A 19,378-nucleotide genomic window follows, 5' to 3' on the forward strand; every position below is an offset into this window, starting at 1 on the left:
CATCTGGAGAAATTGTTTATTGTCACAACTTTGGAGGGGAGGGGGGCTTTTCACTGGCAGCTAATGAACAAAGGCTAGTGATGCTTCTAAACCTCCTACAATACACAACACAGCTCCTCCACCCCTAACAAAGAATTATCTGGTCCGAAGGCTGATAATGCCGAGGTTAAGAGACCTTGCTCTAGGGCAGTGGTCGGCAAACTGCGGCTCGCAAGCCACATGCGGCTCTTTGGCCCTTTGAGTGTGGCTCTTCCACAAAATACCGACTTCTGCGCATGGGCCATGAAGTTTCAATCTCCCTGTATGTGCGTACCCACACGTGGTATTTTGTGGAAGAGCTACACTCAAGGGGCCAAAGAGCCACATGTGGCTCGCGAGCCACAGTTTGCTGACCACTGCTCTAGGGTGATTTGCTGTGTGATCTGGGAGAACAAAATTTACTACAGAGCTTTAAAAGAGTAGAACAAAGCTGCTAGCAGGGAATGGTGAGGAAGCTGGTAGCATCACAATTAGAAATCTGTGGGCCAATCTCCTATGCTTTGTATCACTGGGTTGAATAGTTAATATCAATAAAAATTCTAGCATTTTCCCTATTCTGTCCCATATAGTCTCTGAATAATCAAATCAGGTACTAACCCAGCTGTGCCCAGAGAGGATTATACGGATGTGTTTTGGCCAGTGTGTTCACCGACTGAGAGGTGCGTTTCTCTGAGAAGGCTTTAATGGGAGGGTGATCAACAGGCATGACAGTCGGTACCCAGGCCAGGTGGTAGGTTAACACTGCAGTCAGTAAGGCAGCAAAAAACCTTTGAGAAATGGAAGAAAATACAACCAGATGAGTCAACGCAGGAAGAGGCATGTCATCTACAGAACATACATTGGCCACAGAATATGCACACCACGTTACAGAGAGCTGAAGCTTACTGGTTTTTGTTGACCTGTTCTATTAGGAGTGTGAACTCCTTGAGAAAACGCTGACAGAGCTGGGTTTTTTCCAAAGTGCTGGACATCATGGTGAGCCATACAGGTTCCGCTATCCTTGGAACAGAATATAAGTTCCAGATAGTCCCTCTATGAAAAGAGAAGGAATATACAAAACTGTCACAAATATTATTTTGAATAAACCGATATAATAAAGAGCTAATATTCTAATTAGCACGTCTGGACGACCTTCTGGATGAAGCTGGGGCTGCGATGGCTGGCAGAGGCAGCTGGGGCTGTGAGGGCCGAGCCCCTTGCACGTATTTCGTGCATCAGGCCTCTAATCTTTATATAAAGGAATGAAGGAGATAACAATAATCTGAATCTATGTAGGACTCAAGGGACTCATACAGAATATAAAACCGGGGTCATCAAATTATGACCCACAGGCCAAATCTTACTGTCACCTTTTTGTAAATAAAGTTTTATTGGAACACAGTTATGTTCGTTCATTTACATATTGCAGCTTTTGCACAATGGCAAAGTCGACTAGCTGCAAAGCACATCCATTCTCCCCAAATCAAAATAGCTAAGACATATTCTGACTTGATTTTCTAGGCCGTGTGCATAAAAGAATTGAGACACAACAGAATTCCACCTTGGCAAAAAACAGAGCATTTGCCAAGTTGGGTAGCAATGACAAGTTACTGTCACATGGAACTGGGATTCATTTACTAAACCTAAGGTCTCCAAATGCTAATACTTTATTTTGTCCCCATTTCTGGAGGGATAGGCTGTTGAAATAAGAACAAGACCTCTTTATGTACATTGTTGGTGAGGCTTTCTGGTTCTATACTTTCACATTCTTGACCTCTGAAAAACTGATACTCTCATTAAACTAGCAGCCAAACTCTCAAGCACAGGCCAGCTTCTGGCGACCACAGCAGAGCAACAGTCAACTTCAGGTCTATCCTCACAAACGACAGAAGGTTTACTAATCATCAGACTGCCAGCAAAAAGCACAACTTCACACTACCTATTTCTGACATATGTGGCTTAGGTCTTAACAATCACCAGATAATGACTAACATGACTTAAGTACTTTATATATAACCCAGGACTTATAAAAGACTAGAATTTTGCTCCAAGGGGTATAGACTTCACCAGCATATACCTTAAGCATCACAAAAATCTTCTAACAATAGGAACTGTAAACTTTTTTGTCCCTCAGCTACAGAGTAACATTGACTCATTAGCTCCTGACTGCCTTGGAATGGGATGTCATTCCCCATCGAGAAGCTGGCTCTAAGAAATGGTGTGACAATCCCAACTCAGCAGAATACCTCGTGCTATCCAAAGTAGGTTTACACCCAGACATCAGGGACAAGGACTCTAGAAAACTACTGTCCAGAGTACAAAGATCATCAATTAGAAACTAACAATGAAAGTGCACTGTAATATAATCATATAATTTCATGTCTAGACTAGGACATTTGTGGGAGGACAGTGGGTATAAACCGGGCCTACTCTGGCAAGTGAGAATGTATATCTCCCTGACATAGGTACTCTCTCCATCTATGCTTTGGACAAGATCCTTGAACTCAAGTTTCCTCATCTGTAAAATAGGGTAATAGTGCCTACTGTTAGGGCTTTTGTGAGGATGACAAGAAGTAATGAACAGGCTTATAAGAGATACCGAAATATTAGTTTTATCCATTCACCCTGTTAAAAAACAATACCAAAGACTGTCTGTCAGGCAGTAGTAAGGATAATTTGGTGCTGGGCGACTTAAATTTTTTGCTCCTTTGATCTTAGTTTCCATCTTAAAGGAGCTACTAAAGTGACTAAAAACTGCCAGCCCTGATTCTTCCAAGTCATGGTCTCTATGTCTCCCTAGATCCATGGCTGCCACTGCTACTCACTCACACATTTGTTATATTGACAAACTGTGAATTTACCTGAATTCTCCCAGAGCTTCCATCAGACGGCTGACATAAAACTGGACTCGGAGACTTGATTCTGCTATCTTCCTACAGGAGATCATGGCCTTCATTGAAGAGAAACACGCCAAATTACTCTCTGGCAAAGAAAACGCTGTATAACTGTCTACTAGGCTTTATTAATAAAAGATAATATCATAATCAAAACACTCAAGGTAGTGATGCCTGAAGTCGGCAGGAAGCAGTAATTTCCTCTCCTAAAGCCATGCATTATCTGATATCTAATATCAATGATTAACATTCTCTAGGAAAGTGATCTGATATCTGAATAAAGAGTCTTTAAAGACCCATAATCCCTTCTCTATTTGAATAAGATTACATTCTCATTACCTTTTCAATTGCACTCTTCAACCTGTTCATGTGAGACTCAAACAGGGGGAAGTGAGAAAAAAAGAAGTCCTGGAAATCCCTTTGGGCCTCCTCTTTCTCGCACAGGGAAAAGATGATGCTTATGGCGATTTTCTTCCTCCGAACGATGGCCGGATTAGAACTACAGGTTTCTTCAGCCAAGCTGAATGTCTCATCAGTTGACCTGGAGGAAAATTTGATGAGTCGTATCAGTGCATCACACTGAAGATAAACTCTGATGTCAGGGGATGACATTCAGGTGGCTAATCCAGAACACTCAGAGTCTTAACCAGGAGTTGATCTACCTCTAATTTACTCTCTTCTGTAATTCTCTGTCATGAAAATATAGCTTACAATCTAATACTATCCTGACATGAAAATAAACTTAAAACTGAAAACAATTTCAAATGTCCCCTTGCTAGATCCTTAGTACTTTTCTCTTGGACTGTGCATCAGATTGGTGGTATTTAGGAAGGGGTGTGAAACATCTGTTCACTCAAAACATGGGCCCTTTGTTCTAGTTGATAGGAACCAATAGGTAAGAATGTGGGAAGAGAAATGATCCCAAGTGGGATTCCATTTAATCAAGGGTCATATTTGGATATTTGCTGGTAGTTGAGGCTCACTTTCCAGTTCGAATTAGATGAAGTTACTTCTGTAAATGCTCGATGGAGCCATGTGGCTGATTTAGCTCCCTGGGAAATCCCCAAACAGAAAGGTCCACCTCTCTTCTGGGATAGTCAGGTTCTGAAAAAACTTAACATTCTTTTGAGACTCTGCTTCTATGACAAGAGGATCATGAAGCCAATAAATCCTGAATATATGGGCCAACCATGTCTCTTATTTAACTATTCTCAAAAACCAGCATAACTGCCAAATAGCTATGATCAACAAGAGAAAAGAAAAATAAAACAGAGTTGTTGTTTTCTACAAAAAAAAAATAAATAAAAAATCAAAGCCCAGGACATAGCATTGCAAAGGAAAGCCCCTAGCCTGGCACAGGGTAGTTGTGCAATAAGTTTTCTCTTACTCGTTGACTCCACCACTTAGATTCATATCTCTGCCAAATATGGAAGGATACCACTTCCTCCATTTTCTTTACTACAAATTACAACACAACCATTATGCTTTGCAGGATTCGAGGCAGTTAGCCTCCTACTCTTGGTCTTTAAATTCTCATTTCTTGCTCTACTCACAATCTACAATGTGCCTGTGGTTTCAAGCATACCCGTATTTTAAAAAACATACACACATCAAAAGTTGTATGGTTAGGAACGCTATTTTATTTTTAAAGGAAAGGAGATAGACATCCTGTTCTAACCTCAGAGAAATATGCTATTGTTTCTCTCGACTTCAAGCAGGATCTCAGAGATGTGGGTGTGGTCGATAAATCAGTAAAGGCTCTCACTAACAGACATGCCTCTGTAAGGACCTGCTCTCCAGAGGCTGTTGTAAATGTGACACCTTGTGTTAAACGATCACCTGTTTTCTCTGAGAAACTCCTAGATCCTATTCATCTGCTCACCAGAAAAAAATTCTTGAGGCTCTTAGAATTTTACTTAATTTCATACAATGCTCCTTCTTCTTTTCAAAAGTACCTATACTATAATTTGTATCCCTACATCAGCTTATTTCTACTCTGAAGAGAAAATTCTGAGCTTATTTGATACCAATACTTCCTTATAACCCTTTTTGTCTATCTCCTATTTCCCTTCTTATTCAAAAGCAAAATGACCACATCAGCCCATTCATTTTCAGCCAATGTGGTCTTAAAAATCAAATGGCAATAAACACTGAACCCTATGCAGATGTATGCATTGTCTTCATCTTTACCCTGTAAATAATAACTATTTCACTTCAACGTAGCAGAGAGCGCCCCCTACTGAATTTCTGAAAAACTTCCATAGCTATCACAGTATTGGGTAGGTCTTACTTGCTTCACTGTATCTCTACACTGAATTCTAAAGCAACTGAGCTTCATTCTGTAGTCTTGGATCAACCAAACAGAAATAAATCAGGTCATGTGGTATTGTAATTATATGCTTAAAATTATCCCACAAAGAAAAGATGTTTCTGAATGTTTTAAAAAATTCAGGTATGCACCCAAATAATTTATCTTATCTTTGCCCTCAGTCACCTACAGGTAAGGTACCATAGACCGTTTCTGCTAATGTGGAAACTGAGGCAGAGTGATTAATCAACTTGCTGTCCTGGATTCTTAATAATTTTATTACTGAATCTGTAAGTGAAGTATGAAGGGACAATGGAGCATGTGTGTGAGCGGTAAAGATACCAGACTGCAGAGTGTGTGGTAGGCTCAAGCCCCAGGGCATGCAACCCAGACAATGAGTAACTGGCCTGCTGGTCAGGCACACACACACATGTCTGGGCAATCCAGGGTGCCACAAGGCCCCAACTTGGCAAAGCTGGGACCGGGGCCTAGCTTGGTGGCTGACGGTGGCAGCAGCAGAAGCAGCAGTGGTCACGACCATGGGTGAGAGGAAGGACTTAGGCAGGGCAGTGACCCATGGTGGGAGGGCAGCTTGTCCATCATCATCAGGGCCCCTCCCCATGAACTCTGCACAAATATTTACCTCTCTGACCTAAGCCCCAGAATAGTAAATAATCACCAAGTTAGAACCTAGAGTGGACACCACAATGAAGCATACCAGGAAGTTATTAAAATTCTTCAGAGTTTATAATCTCCGGTTTTGAAAACTGCTGCAACATTATAAATCAAATATCCACAGGGACAGAAATAGAAAGTAAATGTAAAGATTGAGGCATTATCCCTGGCTAGGTGGTTCAGTTGGTTAGAGCATCATCCCTTGCACCACAAGGGTGAGGGTTCAAGTCCTGGTCAGGGCACAGACCTAGGTTACGAGTTTGATACCTGTTTGGGGCATGTACGGAAGGCAACTGATCAACGTTTCTCTCTAAAAATCAGTAATAACATATATTCAGGTGAGGACTAAATTTTTTTTAAAAGATTGATGCGAGAAAGACAAGTATCACATGATCTCACTTATATTTGGAATCTAATGAACAAAGCAAACTGGCAAACAAAATAGACCCAGAGACACTGAAGCATGCAACAGACTGACATATTTTAGAGGGGAGGCGGTGGGAAGAGATTAAACAAAGAATGAAAAAAAAAAATATATATATATATATATATATATATATATATATATATATCCATCCATCCCACAGACACAGACAATAGTGCAGTGAAGGCCTGGGGAGGGAGTGGGAGCAGGTGGAGGGGAGCAATAGGGGAGAAAGGGGGACATCTGTAATACTTTCAACAATAAAGATAAATGAAAAAAATAAAATAAAATAAAAAGATTGATGCATTGGACAGAACCCCCCCGCCCCCAAACAGACACTATGTTCATATGAAGCTTCAGATGAAATTATTAACAAGGAAGCCCAGTATAAAATTAATTTTTCCATACTGTTGAAGACGCAGTGATAGAATGCATAAGGCATTCTAAATTACATGCAACTCATAAAGACACTTTCAGTTTCTTTTAAGACTTCCAGCCCTGGCTGGTGTGGCTCAGTTGGTTGAGCATCATCCCATGCACCAAAAGGATGCTGGTTAGATTCCTGGTCATGGCACATGCCCGGGGTTTTGGGTTCAATGCCCAGTAGGGGGCGTGCAGGAGGCAACCAATTGATGTTTCTCATATTGATGTTTCTTTCTCTCTCTCTCTCTCTCTCTCTCTCTCTCCTCTCTCTCTCTCTCTCTCTCTCTCTCTCTCTCTCTCTCTCTCTCTCTCTCTCCTTCTCTCTCTCTCTCCCCTCCCTCTCCCTCTTCCTCTCCCTCTCTCTTTCCCTTCCTTTCTCTTAAAAAAAATCAATGAAAACATATATATAAAAGACCTCCATAAGTTACAGAAGATGTCAGAGGAAACATTAAAATAATCTTGTATAAATTTACATTTAAAATTAAATTCAGACTTACACAAATGGATTTGAGTGAAGAATTAAATCTTTTTAGAAAAACTGTTCCACAAGAATAATCTGATCTAGATATACTAAAATTTATGCTTTGAAATTTTATTAGAAATGTATCTCAATGTTGTCATAACTATAAAGTTCCAGTATTAGTTGCATCAGCAGAAAGATCTTTCTCAAAATAAAAAATTATCAAAAATATGTGCCATCTTGCATTTGCCAGGAGTTACTAAGGCTGCTTTAAATTATAGTGATTGATGTATAAATTTTGATAACCTATACAAATGAACTTTCAGAAATGTGAGCCAGAAAAATCTTATGATGAATGAAGGTATCAAATTTTCTTTTGTTAATCCTCACCGAAGAATATTTTTCCATTGATTTCTAGAGAGAGTGGAAGGGGGGGGGCGAGACAGAGAGAGACACATTGATTGGCTGCCTCCTGCACTCGCCCAGGGATGAAGCCTGCAATCGAGGTACGTGCCCTTGACCGGAACTGAACCTAGAACCCTTCAGTCTGCAGGCTGACACTCTATCCACTGAGCCAAACTGGCTAGGGCAACTACATTTTTTTCTATTACATAAAATTATAACACCAAAGTATTACCTTTTGTAATTCATAAATTTGTTTTGTTCATGTGTCACTATTATTCCTATTATGTTTTGAAAGTAAAATATTTTTAAAGGGGAAACTACATTTTAGTATACTCTTTAATAGCACTTTTTACAAGGGCCCCTGTATTTTCATTTTTTGAGCCCAAGATATCTATTTTAGGTGTAAGTTTCCTAGAGATTCCTCAGTTCCCAGTGCCAGGTCTCAATTCAAATTAGAGTTTTTGAAAAATTTTGAAGGACTGTGTTGGAGAATGCTATTCAACTTTGGATTCAAACCTGAAAAGCTGGAAAAGCATTTTTAGTAAAGGGAAGCTGTCTGAACAGGAAGGCTTCTAAGATCCGTCTATTTCTTCCATGAGGATGGTGGGACGCCTTCTCCTGGCAGTTGCAGTGACAGCAATGATAACGATGGCAATAATAGTAAGTAAGTCATACTGGCCAATATTTTATTTACCATATCTCGCCTTGGCCTGACTTAATTGGCTATATCTCTTCAAACCTTTCCAACAAGGCTGTGAGGCTGATACTAGTACAATTATCAAACTGTAGGAGAGGAAGCAACTAATGCTGCTTTAAATTATATCCAGGTGAACTCATTCTCACATTCACCAAGTGCAGTGGTTGGCAAACTGCGGCTTCTGAGCCACATGTGGCTCTTTGGCCACTTGAGTGTGGCTCTTCCACAAAATACCGAGTTCTGCTCATGGGCCACAAAGCTTCAATCGCACTGTACGTGCACGCCCGCACGTGGTATTTTGTGGAAGAGCCACACTCAAGGGGCCAAAGAGTCTCATGTGGCTTGCAAGCTGCGGTTTGCCGACCACGGACCTATTGAGTGGCAGAGCGGGGACGTGTTCCCCACACCAAATTCCAAGCTCTTAACCATTCCCCTCCAAGTCCACCAACCAAAAAGCAGTTCCTCGGTGAGTGATGCAGCTATAATGTGTGTGTTTTTTTGTCTAGCTCTTGAGAACAGGAGAAGAAACAAGCAGTCTGCCATGTGCCACAGATAGACCCCACTCAGCTTGTCCCTTCAGCACCATCTTTCATGAAGGACCCCCAGTTCGCCCCACCATCACCAGCAAGTGTTCCCTCCCTTCTCAGAGTCCCAGAGCACTTTATGCCTCTCTATAGCAGCAGTCACCAACCTTTCAGACCTCACGGACCACCAATGGTCTGCGGACCACTGGTTGGCGACCGCTGCTCTATATAGCACTAACCGTTTAAGATCTTTATACCATTACAAGTGGCCTGGTGCACGAAATTCGTGCACATTGAAATTAAAGGAACGTAATTTGGACTCATGATCTAATATCAATAATATGTGAGCATGAGGCAGTCCACGTTTCTGAAATTCAGTGACATGAATTTTAGCTATTACTTTGCCAAATAAATGGAATTTACAGATATCATTTCAAAGAGCATTCAGCTTAATATTAAAAACTCTGGCTACAAAGTCAGGTCTGTTTTCAACTTTTTGCCAGCGTTGTAAATTGTTTGCAATATCTGCCCATTTGGGGTTGCATGTCATGGTTATGAATAAATCGGGCTTGCCATACTTCGTTACAATTGCCATAGCACCTTGATATTGCTGCTGCATATTTCTGGAATTACCCTCAAAAGATGATGGAAGTATTATCATTTTACCAATCGGCACATTGTCATTTTCAGATCTAGATTTGAGATAATCCATCAAACCACTATATTTTTCAACTCTCAACTTAGATTGGTTTGCTTTGATGAAATTTATCTCATTGGCCTCCATTTTTTAATATGAATTCACGATAAACTGTTGAGTTAATTTTCCTGCATTTAAAATAGGATTGAACATGTCCCGCACAGAGAGATGAAATCTATAATACTGCATTTGTGTGACTCGTGTCCTTACATTTTGTCTAGTATTACTGTCGATTACACTGTTGTCTCTGAGTCTTAATGCAGTATCTGTTCCCCCGCCTTTTTCACCATGTGGAAAAAGAATAGGATATGTCATTGCATCTAATGTAGGCAACAGGATATTGATTTGTTTCATATTAGCGGCATTTGGATTATTGGGATCTGGTTTACAATGAATGAGCAAGTCCCTTTCAAAAGGAGGTTCTCCATCTTCGTTTCCGAATATGACAGCAACCTCAGTTACACGGGGAGAATTACATCTACCTGGGGCACTGTTATCATATTTAATTGCCATTGTTACTTCTGTGGGAGCAATACCTTCTGCTGCTGCTTCAGATTGGGCTTCCTTTTCTACGTCATGTAGCATCTTGTACGATTTTGTTAATTCATTTATTTCATGCATGAGGTTGTTGATATTGATCATGAGTCTTTCTGAGCAGCCCTGGTTTTCTGGCATTGCTAATCTTTTACTTGTAGCTTCGGCTGTATCCAAAATATAGAGTTGAGCAAACTTCCGAGAAACACCATCTGAAGGATGTAAAGTTCCAGTATGGTGATAAACTTGTCCATGTATTCTAAAACAGTATGGCCCATATCCTGATGTTGATGCAATATTTGCACCCATGGAAGCAAAAGCAAAAGAACTATTTATGGAATGAATATTTTTCATGAAATTTTTACTGTTAGAATCTTCGTTTGTCATTAATCTTTTTAAATATGCTGGGTGATCTGGAAAATGTATATCATTTCGACAGATTTTCCCTTTGCTACAACATTGAGTAAATTTCCCATCGATGGTTTTTCATCAGAGAAATTTAGCGATAGGCAAAATTCACATCGAACAGTCATTCCACCACAACTATGTTCAAGGATTGCATCCTCATGTACTCCATTTTTGCTGAGAAGGTAGTTCCTACCAGTATTGGTAGTACTTGTTGATGACTATTCTCTAGACATAATCCTGTCGTCGCCACCGCCTTCTTTCAACTTCAAAGGCACGTTGGTCTTTAGACATTTTCTGTCGATAATGCCGGTGTTTTTCAGCATCAGAGCGACATTTTTCCAGTAGCTGGTGGTCAGATACATTCTATCGCAGGCGCCGCCTTCTTTCAAGATCAGATGCACGCTGCTCTGCAGACATTTTCTGTCGATAACGCCGGCATCTTTCGGCTGCAGAGCTATGTTGTATCAACAGTTGTTCTTTAGACATAGTCCCATCTCTCTACTGTCACAGTCTGAGATGCAGATGAATAAGAGTCCTGGCTGTCAGGCCGCTGAGAGCTGTCTGACCAAAGACTGATTATATGGGGGTGGGAATTCCTCTTCCCTGCTGTCAGTTTCCACAGCTGTGATGAGGAAGCTGGGGTGACAGAGGGAGCCACGCCCTCCAAACCGCCCTCTCTCTTGCTTTATGTCCAGCAGCCTCCTGCTCTGCCAAGTCCTCCAAACCTCCTGCTCTCCTGCTCTGCTCTCTGCCAGCAAGGTCCTGGGAGCCCGCGGGCGTGGCTATGGCCTCACCTCCTGGGGCGGCAATGGTCCTGGGAGACCGAAGCCGCCATCGCCTCCTGGGGCCCTTGACACCTGCGTATGCAAATTAACCACCATCTTTGTCAGGTTAGTTTGCATACTCACTCTGGTTGGCTGGTGAGCGTAGCAGAGGGATGGTTAATTTGCATGTTTCTCTTTTATTATATAGGCTTTGTGGTATATATCTTCAGACTACCCAAATGCAGGCAAGCACCTGAATCATCTTTTACTTTCACAGATTCCCTACACATGATGAGTACTAGTCAATTTACTATCAGCCAATTTACATGTGAGTTTTCATAGGTACAACCTATCTTGATTCCCTTTTGAGTTTCTGGGTTGTAGAAAAAAGAGGTTGGAAGCTATTGACGCAACATCATCATAAGCCAAAAAGATGTATTTTGAATATAACTAAACTTCAGATCTAAAAGCATGCCAGGTAGGTACTAGAATTATCAGGAGGATCACTTCGTAAATTATACAAATGTCTAATCACTATGTTGCACACATAAAACTAATGTAAAATAATACTGAATGTCAACTGGTAATTAAAAAATAATAAAAATCAACTGAAATGAAGGCAGAAAATAATCTTGATTCCACCTCTATTCATAATCTGATTCATGACTGTTTAGTTTAAGAATTTAAGTTTTACAGAGAGAGTATGTCCCAATCTTTGAGTTCATATATTTTCACACTGGAGTCACCATAACCCAAGGAAGAGATTTATTCCACCCTCCTAATGTACAAGAGCTACATTTGGAAGGAAGCCAATGAAAACATAGAGCATACTCATTTTAAATGAACACCATACATAGTTTATACACGACACAACCATCTGGACATTTCCCAGTGTTTTCCAAACCAGGAGATTTTTGTTGTTTTTTTTATTTGTTCTTTCCAGAAAACTTTTAACTTATAAACTCTCAGGCTAAACTGAGGCTCATCAAAAAGTGTCAGCTCTCTTGTTCCCTTGACAATAGGTGAACTCCGTGTCCTGCCAGCCCCACCAAGCTGCCTGCACCAGTCCCCTTCTCAGCAAGAGGAAACTTGCAGCTCACCTCCTTGGAATGATGCCATTTTCCAAACTTGTTGTCTGACTTCGAAGCCAGCGGCGCTGGTAGCTGCTAGAAGAGGACGTAGAGGAACTTGGAGATGGGAACGGTGTAATCAAGAGGCTGCTTAGGGAGGCTGTAGGGAGGAAAGTTAAAAGTTGAAAGTTGTGGTAAATGAATACTGTGTAGCTAAATAAAAAAATACATGCAAATAACCTAAACTTTTAGGTTCTACCAGTCATAGCCAGGAGGGGGAGACATAACTTCTCCCTTATTAAGACTTATGTACAGCAAAGGAAACATCCTTTAAAAAGGAAAATAAATGAAGAGAAACAGGGATTACAAACCCAGCAAGCGCATTAATTACCTGGCCTCATATTATGAATGCAAAGTAATTATTACTCATTCAATTAGAGTGCAGAGTGCATATTGCTCATAAAATGGTCCACATATAACATAACTGATTATATTGCTACCTGGTAACCAATGAAATATTTGCACAATGTTTACTTACACAGGTGTAAGTAAATCTAGATGAAATATAGGCAAATGAGTATTTGCTCCGCATAATATCTTCTCTCCTGCTGCCCATCACCAAATACACAATATTTACCCCGCCTTCCCCCCTGCCCCCACCCACCTCCAGTCTCTAATCTTAACCCTTTGCAGTCCAATTTTATTTTTGAAATTCAAACAGTCTGATCCAAATAAATTGACGGGATTGAATGTTGAACTGGTTTGTGGTGTCGACCTCAGCCATTGGACCTGCTCCTAGCGTCTGGTCTGTCGAGTAGCCTCCACGTTGGACCGAAAAGGGTTAAATCCATTTTCTGCTTGGATTACCTATTTGCCTCCGAGCCTCTCTCTGCTTCCTCTTGATACATAATACTAGATGCCTGCACTTCGGCTTGCAGTAAGTTATGAGATGGCATGCTGGCCCAGACTTTTCTAACAGGCAGAGAGGGACTGGTCCATCTCAGGTAGGCACAGGGTTTCTTTCAAATCACAGTGGCTCGGAGGATGTCTAATGGTTTGGAAGAATGGAAGGAGATGGACTTTCCCCTTTTACTTCCCTAGGGCTAAGGAATTACATACTGAAATATTACTCAGTCCAATGGAAAAGGAAATGGGGTGTTACAGATGGCTAGACAACATTTTCAGAAGCAAATCACAGGGCAAAGGAAACTGACTTCAGTAATCATAGTGTACTATGCTCACTGATATCACTTGACAAGGCAGTTTCTCCAAATGACTATTATATTTTTATGTATGCTTTACAGGCAGATGGAAATAATCTGGCTCTCTGACCTCAGTTTTTTAATACTACAAGAGTTACCTGGCTATTAGTCAATATTCAGTAAGCTAATGCTGACTGTCTATCATGTGCCAGGTGTTGTGCAGGATACATTGGTGGACAAGACACACACGTATCGGCCTGCATGAAGCTTCAAGTCTAGAAGAATATCAATGAGCTTTCCAGGCTATAAAATATAGATGCTTTGCCCACAGCAGAGACCTATGAGATGCTTTGTGTGCCTTGTACCCAGGATAGTGCCCTGAATACAGCAGACACTGAATAAATGTTTACTACATATACAGCACTTCTGCACTAAAGTGTTACCCAGATGTGGCTGGCTCTATCAGGTGGCCTCTGTTCCAATCTGGCTTCAGCCTTGATTTAAGCCTGGACATAAATCTCCAAAATCAAATCCACATTTCAAGTATCAGTGAGTTAGTAATTTTACTGACAATTTTGAAAGGAGATAAAAGAGAGTTTTTTCCTCAAAGCCACACAAAATTACTTAATAAAAAAATCCAATTAGAAATTTCTTCCCCACCTCCCAAGTTCTCAAAGTCTCCTATAAAATCCAGAAGGTCCTCGTTCCCTACTCCCAAATCTTCAGGGTCTCCTGTCTTCCGCTGAGCAAATACTCTTCTGTTGGCAGGTGGAGGACAGTTGAGGGGTAGTACTTGTACTACAAACATTTTTATCCCAGCACAGAAGCAAAACTGTGGTGATATACAGAGCAATACAAGCCTTAGGAGTACCCTAATTAAGTTAATAACAATGTATCTACCTATATAGTTTAAGTTTAAAAAATTTGGCTCTCAAAAGAAATTTCAATCGTTGTACTGTTGATATTTGGCTCTGTTGACTACTAAGTTTGCCAACCACTGTGCTAGTGTGTTGTGAATTATTTAGTGGATTGAAGCCAACATTTAAAAACAGTATAGTGCAGTGTTAATATTAATTGGTGAAACTTTTGTTTGTTATTTATAAAGATGTTTGTTACTGGATCATGATGTGAAATGCATTTGCATGAGTTACAGACAAAAAAAAGTTTGAAAAACACTGATCTATTTCCTAAGGTTCCTGTGAGAATTAAATCAATCCATATAAAACATTTAGTCCAGAGCCCCACATGATGAATGTTAGCTATTCACTCTCTGATAATTCTTGGAAAAGGTGGACTAATTAAGACATTTCTGAGTACTACATGGTTATTAATGCTGATTGGCTAATTATGAAAAGAAACTAGGATTTGTAAATAGAGACATGAAAGGGAAGGCAAAAAATTAAAATAAAAAAGAGAAGAGACTATTCCTTTTCTCCTCATTAAAAAAATGCTGAATAAGAATGTCGATGGCATACAAATGAAATATTAAGCTAAAGTGCTGGCTTAGAGCTATCCAGCATTTCCTCATCAAAAATATCTTAATACTAGAGGCCGGGTGCACGAAAATCATGCACTGTGTGTGTGTGTGTGTGTGTGTGTGTGTGTGTGTGTGTGTTCCTCAGCCTGGCCTGTGCCCTCTCACAGTCTGCGACCCCTTGGGGGATGTCCACCGAGGGGTTCTTAGGGCTGCCGCAGAGGCAGGAGAGGCTCCCGCCACCGCTGCTGCACTCACCAGCCTTGAGCTTGGCTTCTGGTTGAGTGGCGGCGCTCCTCCTATCGGAGCGCACTGACCACCAGGGGCAACTCCTGCATTAAGCGTCTGCCCCCTGGTGGTCAGTGCGTGTCATAGAGACTGGTCGTTCCACTGTTCGGTCGATTTGCACATTAGGGTTTTATTATATAGGATTTCTCAGTAAGATTTTTATGGAAAAGTACTGTGGTATATATCAATCAGACACCCTAAGAAACAATACAGTTACAACTCTCAAATACAAAATCAGGCCTAATTTTGGCCCACAAACTACTGCCATTTTTCATGAGTGAAGAGAGGATCCAGCTATCCAATCAACATTTAGTGCATTTGATGGTTGGCGAGGCTCAATCTGAAAGGCAGTGCAGTGCAATACAACGCCTGAGCTCTGCTGTGCAGCCTGTTCACCTGAGGAGCTTGATAAAAACAGAGCTGTGCGCTATCAGGTGTCTCAGCTGGTTGGAGTGTCGTCTCGTACACCAAAAGGTTGTGGGTTCAATCCCTGGTTGAGGTACGTATGGGAGGCAACTGATCAATGTTTCTCCCTCTTACATCAATGTCTCTCTCTCTCTCCTCTCTCCAAAATCAATAAAAACATATCCTAGGGTGGGGAATAAAAAAATAAATAGAGCTGCACAGGCTCTGCCCAGTTGATGCAAACTCCTTTTGCTATGGGGCCTGGCATCTACTGGATACTGGAGAGTTTTTACATGGGAGTTCAGTGGGGAGCATTCCAGCCGTAGCCATGCCCCCAATTAGCTCTGTGAGCTGGGTAAACAAATTCTCCAATTGGTTATAAAATATGAGACTTATAAATTATTCCTAGGCTCAATTTAAGCTTCAAAAGTGCTATGTCTAAAGCTCCTTAAGATTTTCAGTATACTTTTCTTTGTAGAATCCTTTTATAATTAGAAAAATGATAATACATACATGGATTACAAAGACTTTTGCAGTTTTGTGCACTAATGAGAAAATAAAAATTAATCAAAATCCCATCACCAGATTACTGTTAACACTGTGTACCTAGTTAACTCCCAATTTAAAAATTTGTGCTTTTTCCCCTACCCTCCTGACTGAGAAGAACTCTTCAACTAGCATCCATTTGTTCCTGAAAAATGTACCATTCTGGTGGGTGATAACAGGGGAGGATATGCATGGGGTAGAGGTGGGGAAATCTCTGTACCGTCTACTCAGTTTTGCTGTGAACCTAAAACTACTCTAAAAAAATAAAGCCTATTTTAAAAAATAAGGTATTTTGAAATCATAATGGCAAACCTACAAAGGAAAAAGCTAAAGCTAAAGAGTCCACAAATTGTGAAACTGAAGAAAATAAAATATCCATTCCAGTAGAATATCAAAGATCTGCCTTGAAATATCAGAAATCTAAAGAAATGAAGAAATTGAGTTCTGCCCAAGTTACAGTACAGATTGCCACGTTCACACATTTAAGAGAAAGCAAAGTCCAAGGTAAAGAGTTGACAGTAAAGATTTGGATAGTGTGTTAGAGACAAAGACAGAAGAATAAGCCAAAGGTGCCAGTTCCAAGTGATCCTTTCCCACACACCAAAAAAGGACAACACTGACACAAAAGGGGTCAGATGCCTGCAACACAAGCTGTGGGGGCCCCCTGCTGCTGGGGAGCCAGCTTTATGTTCTGCAGCTCTAGGGGCCTGGGCAGAAAGCTCCACATCTCATCAGAACCCTGGAGGTGATGAGAAACTGTCCCATGTGAACTGCCCAGGAGAGACGGAGACATGAGTGGGAGATGACCTCCTAGCAGCTCCTTAGGGCTCCCATCCTCCAAGCTGTGGACAGCTGTGGGTAGCTACAGCTGTGGGTAGGAGCACAAGTTATACCGCCAAGACTGATAAATGGCAGTTGAAGCCGTTTCCCATAATGGATGCACGCGAGGCCAACAGGGTGCCACGGCCCTTCCCCTACACAGACAACAAACAGGAACAGCACACTCTTGGACTTCTGCAACTCTCTACAAAGCACTGTGTCAGGTACAAATGGGATGTCATTTTGCATTATTCAATGGTGACCCTTGTGGTAATAAAAAGTTGGACTCCACTGGGTGATGTTTGACTGCTGATAGCTTTTAAGCTTCACACCATCCCACCCCCCCCCCCCTCAACCCCACCATATCTGGGCAAGCCGATGAGAAAGCCTGGGTACTCCCTCCTTGGAGCTGGTAGGAAGTTCACACCATGTGCAGCACCCCTCCCTGGACCTAACCACCATAACCCCACCCCCAAACAGTCTCCTTTCCCTTTCCCACAAGTCATTTTCTGACCAGCTTGAGAAGCCACCGTGCTCTCAGCAGAAAGCCTCGGTCTGTGGTAATAAACCTCACGCCCTCTTGGTGTGTGTGTGTGGTGTCATCAGTCTTGACATCCAAGCCACATTCTGGGTGTGGGCTCCATCCTGTACCTGCACAGCGGCCCAGACCACGGCCTCTTTAAACACTATGATGCTGTGTGTTCTTACCCTGAGGGTTCATTTTAAAATGCCCAAATAAAAATGTTTCACAGTACATACTAGAAGTTTTCCTCATACTGATCTTCAGTTTATTTTACTGCTCTGAAGAACAGAGGAAATGAAGTTGCACAGAGAGTGGGGAAATTATTTTTTCTTGTTGATGAGGTGGACATTTTGGTGAGGAAGAGAATCTAAATGTGAATTAAGGTGGTAGGTTAACAAGGCTCAGTGACTCTGGATTCAATCCCAGCCCTCTGAACCTTACTCTACTCGGGCACCCAAGATTTCCAAATTTTAGTTTCTGCCCCAACTCCTCTCTATAGAGCCAGCTTCCTATTTCTAAATTACAGCTGACTACCCAGAGCTGGACAACTTACACACACTTCTAATAAAAGTGATCTCAGTATCTGTCTCCTGCTTTGCCTAAACAGGTTAACACCATCATCCCAAGTTGCTTCTTTTCCCAAGTTAGGAACTGGAGTGTCACCCTTGGCTCCTCCCTCCTGCCCCATCTCCTGCGTGTCCCACCTGTCACCCAGCCCTGCCAAATTACCTCCTGGTATGGCTGAAGCTCATCCCTCTTCTAAGACTTTACTTGAAATATTTCTAATGGCAGCCACTATAAAAGAACCTCTTAAAAATCATTCATCTTTTTTATTTATATATGTACAGAGGACGCATTCAAAATATCCAAGAGAAGATACAATGAGAATGCATTTCCCCTCCATACCTACCCCGGCTGTATCCCTTTCAGAGACAGCCTATGTGCATAATTATCTATCTTCATGTGTAGAGAGAGAGATCTTGTTTATGCCTCTTTTTTTTTGAAACATAAATGATAGTTTACTGTAACACACTGTTGCTACACCCTAAGAGAACTTTCTATTCCAAGGCCTGCCAAGCTGCTTCAGTCCCTTTAACTGCCACACGGTATTCCCTTGCTGGGAAGTATGTCACTGAGCCAATCCCCAGTGATGAACACTTAGGATGCTTCCAATCTTTTGGTAAGCAAAAATATTCCTTTTTGGCTTCCACTTCTACATCTCATCTTCCACAATGACACTAGAAAAATGGTTCTCAGATTTGTAAGTAAAAGTCTATGAATATTAAATTCTGAAAAATATATATGTATTTCTCACTTGACTTCCTTAATTCATTCCAAAGTTTCAGGGAGTAAGGCAAAGACCTGTAAGTAAACTGCTAATATTACAATGTAAAAGTCACTGTGAGCTTATTATTTAGTTTATTCCTTTACTGAAGCTTCTTTCAAAAAAGAAGTCTTTCTAACTAGTTAAGGCCGTGAATGAGTTGGATACTCTTGTTATTGCATTATTTCCTATTCTGTTATGTTACAAACTATACTAAGAGGCATTGGAGAAATTATGAGTAAAATGCATTAAGGATAGATCAATATTAAGATTTTCTTTCCTCTCTGTTATTATAAAAAGCCACTGGATAACCCAGAAAAAAAAAGTTGTATATTTTTCTATGATACTACCCCAAAAAAGAGGTGAAAAGGAAAACAACAACAACAATGGACTAATTTTCAAAATTTTATGTTAAATCAGATAACCATTTTATACTAGTTTCTCACACACACACACACACACACACACACACTGTGGCAAGAAGCCCCATAAGTTT

General features: G+C 41.0%; 1 protein-coding gene across 8 annotated transcripts in view; it reads right to left on the reverse strand.

Annotated features, from left to right (window-relative positions):
• FNIP2 (folliculin interacting protein 2) overlaps positions 1 to 19,378 on the reverse strand; it is a 131,041-nt gene that overhangs the window by 33,279 nt on the left and 78,384 nt on the right. For all 8 annotated transcript variants that reach the window (XM_036315295.1, XM_036315298.1, XM_036315293.1 and 5 more), the window contains 5 exons: positions 12,332 to 12,461; positions 3,252 to 3,453; positions 2,880 to 2,968; positions 925 to 1,071; positions 637 to 806 (listed from right to left, as the gene is read on the reverse strand). In XM_036315295.1, the coding sequence (XP_036171188.1) occupies positions 637 to 806; positions 925 to 1,071; positions 2,880 to 2,968; positions 3,252 to 3,453; positions 12,332 to 12,461 (738 nt within the window). The remainder of the gene's footprint in view (positions 1 to 636; positions 807 to 924; positions 1,072 to 2,879; positions 2,969 to 3,251; positions 3,454 to 12,331; positions 12,462 to 19,378) is intronic.

The sequence above is a fragment of the Myotis myotis genome, unplaced genomic scaffold, assembly GCF_014108235.1.
Source record: "Myotis myotis isolate mMyoMyo1 unplaced genomic scaffold, mMyoMyo1.p scaffold_m19_p_6, whole genome shotgun sequence".
Taxonomy (NCBI): Eukaryota; Metazoa; Chordata; class Mammalia; order Chiroptera; family Vespertilionidae; genus Myotis; species Myotis myotis.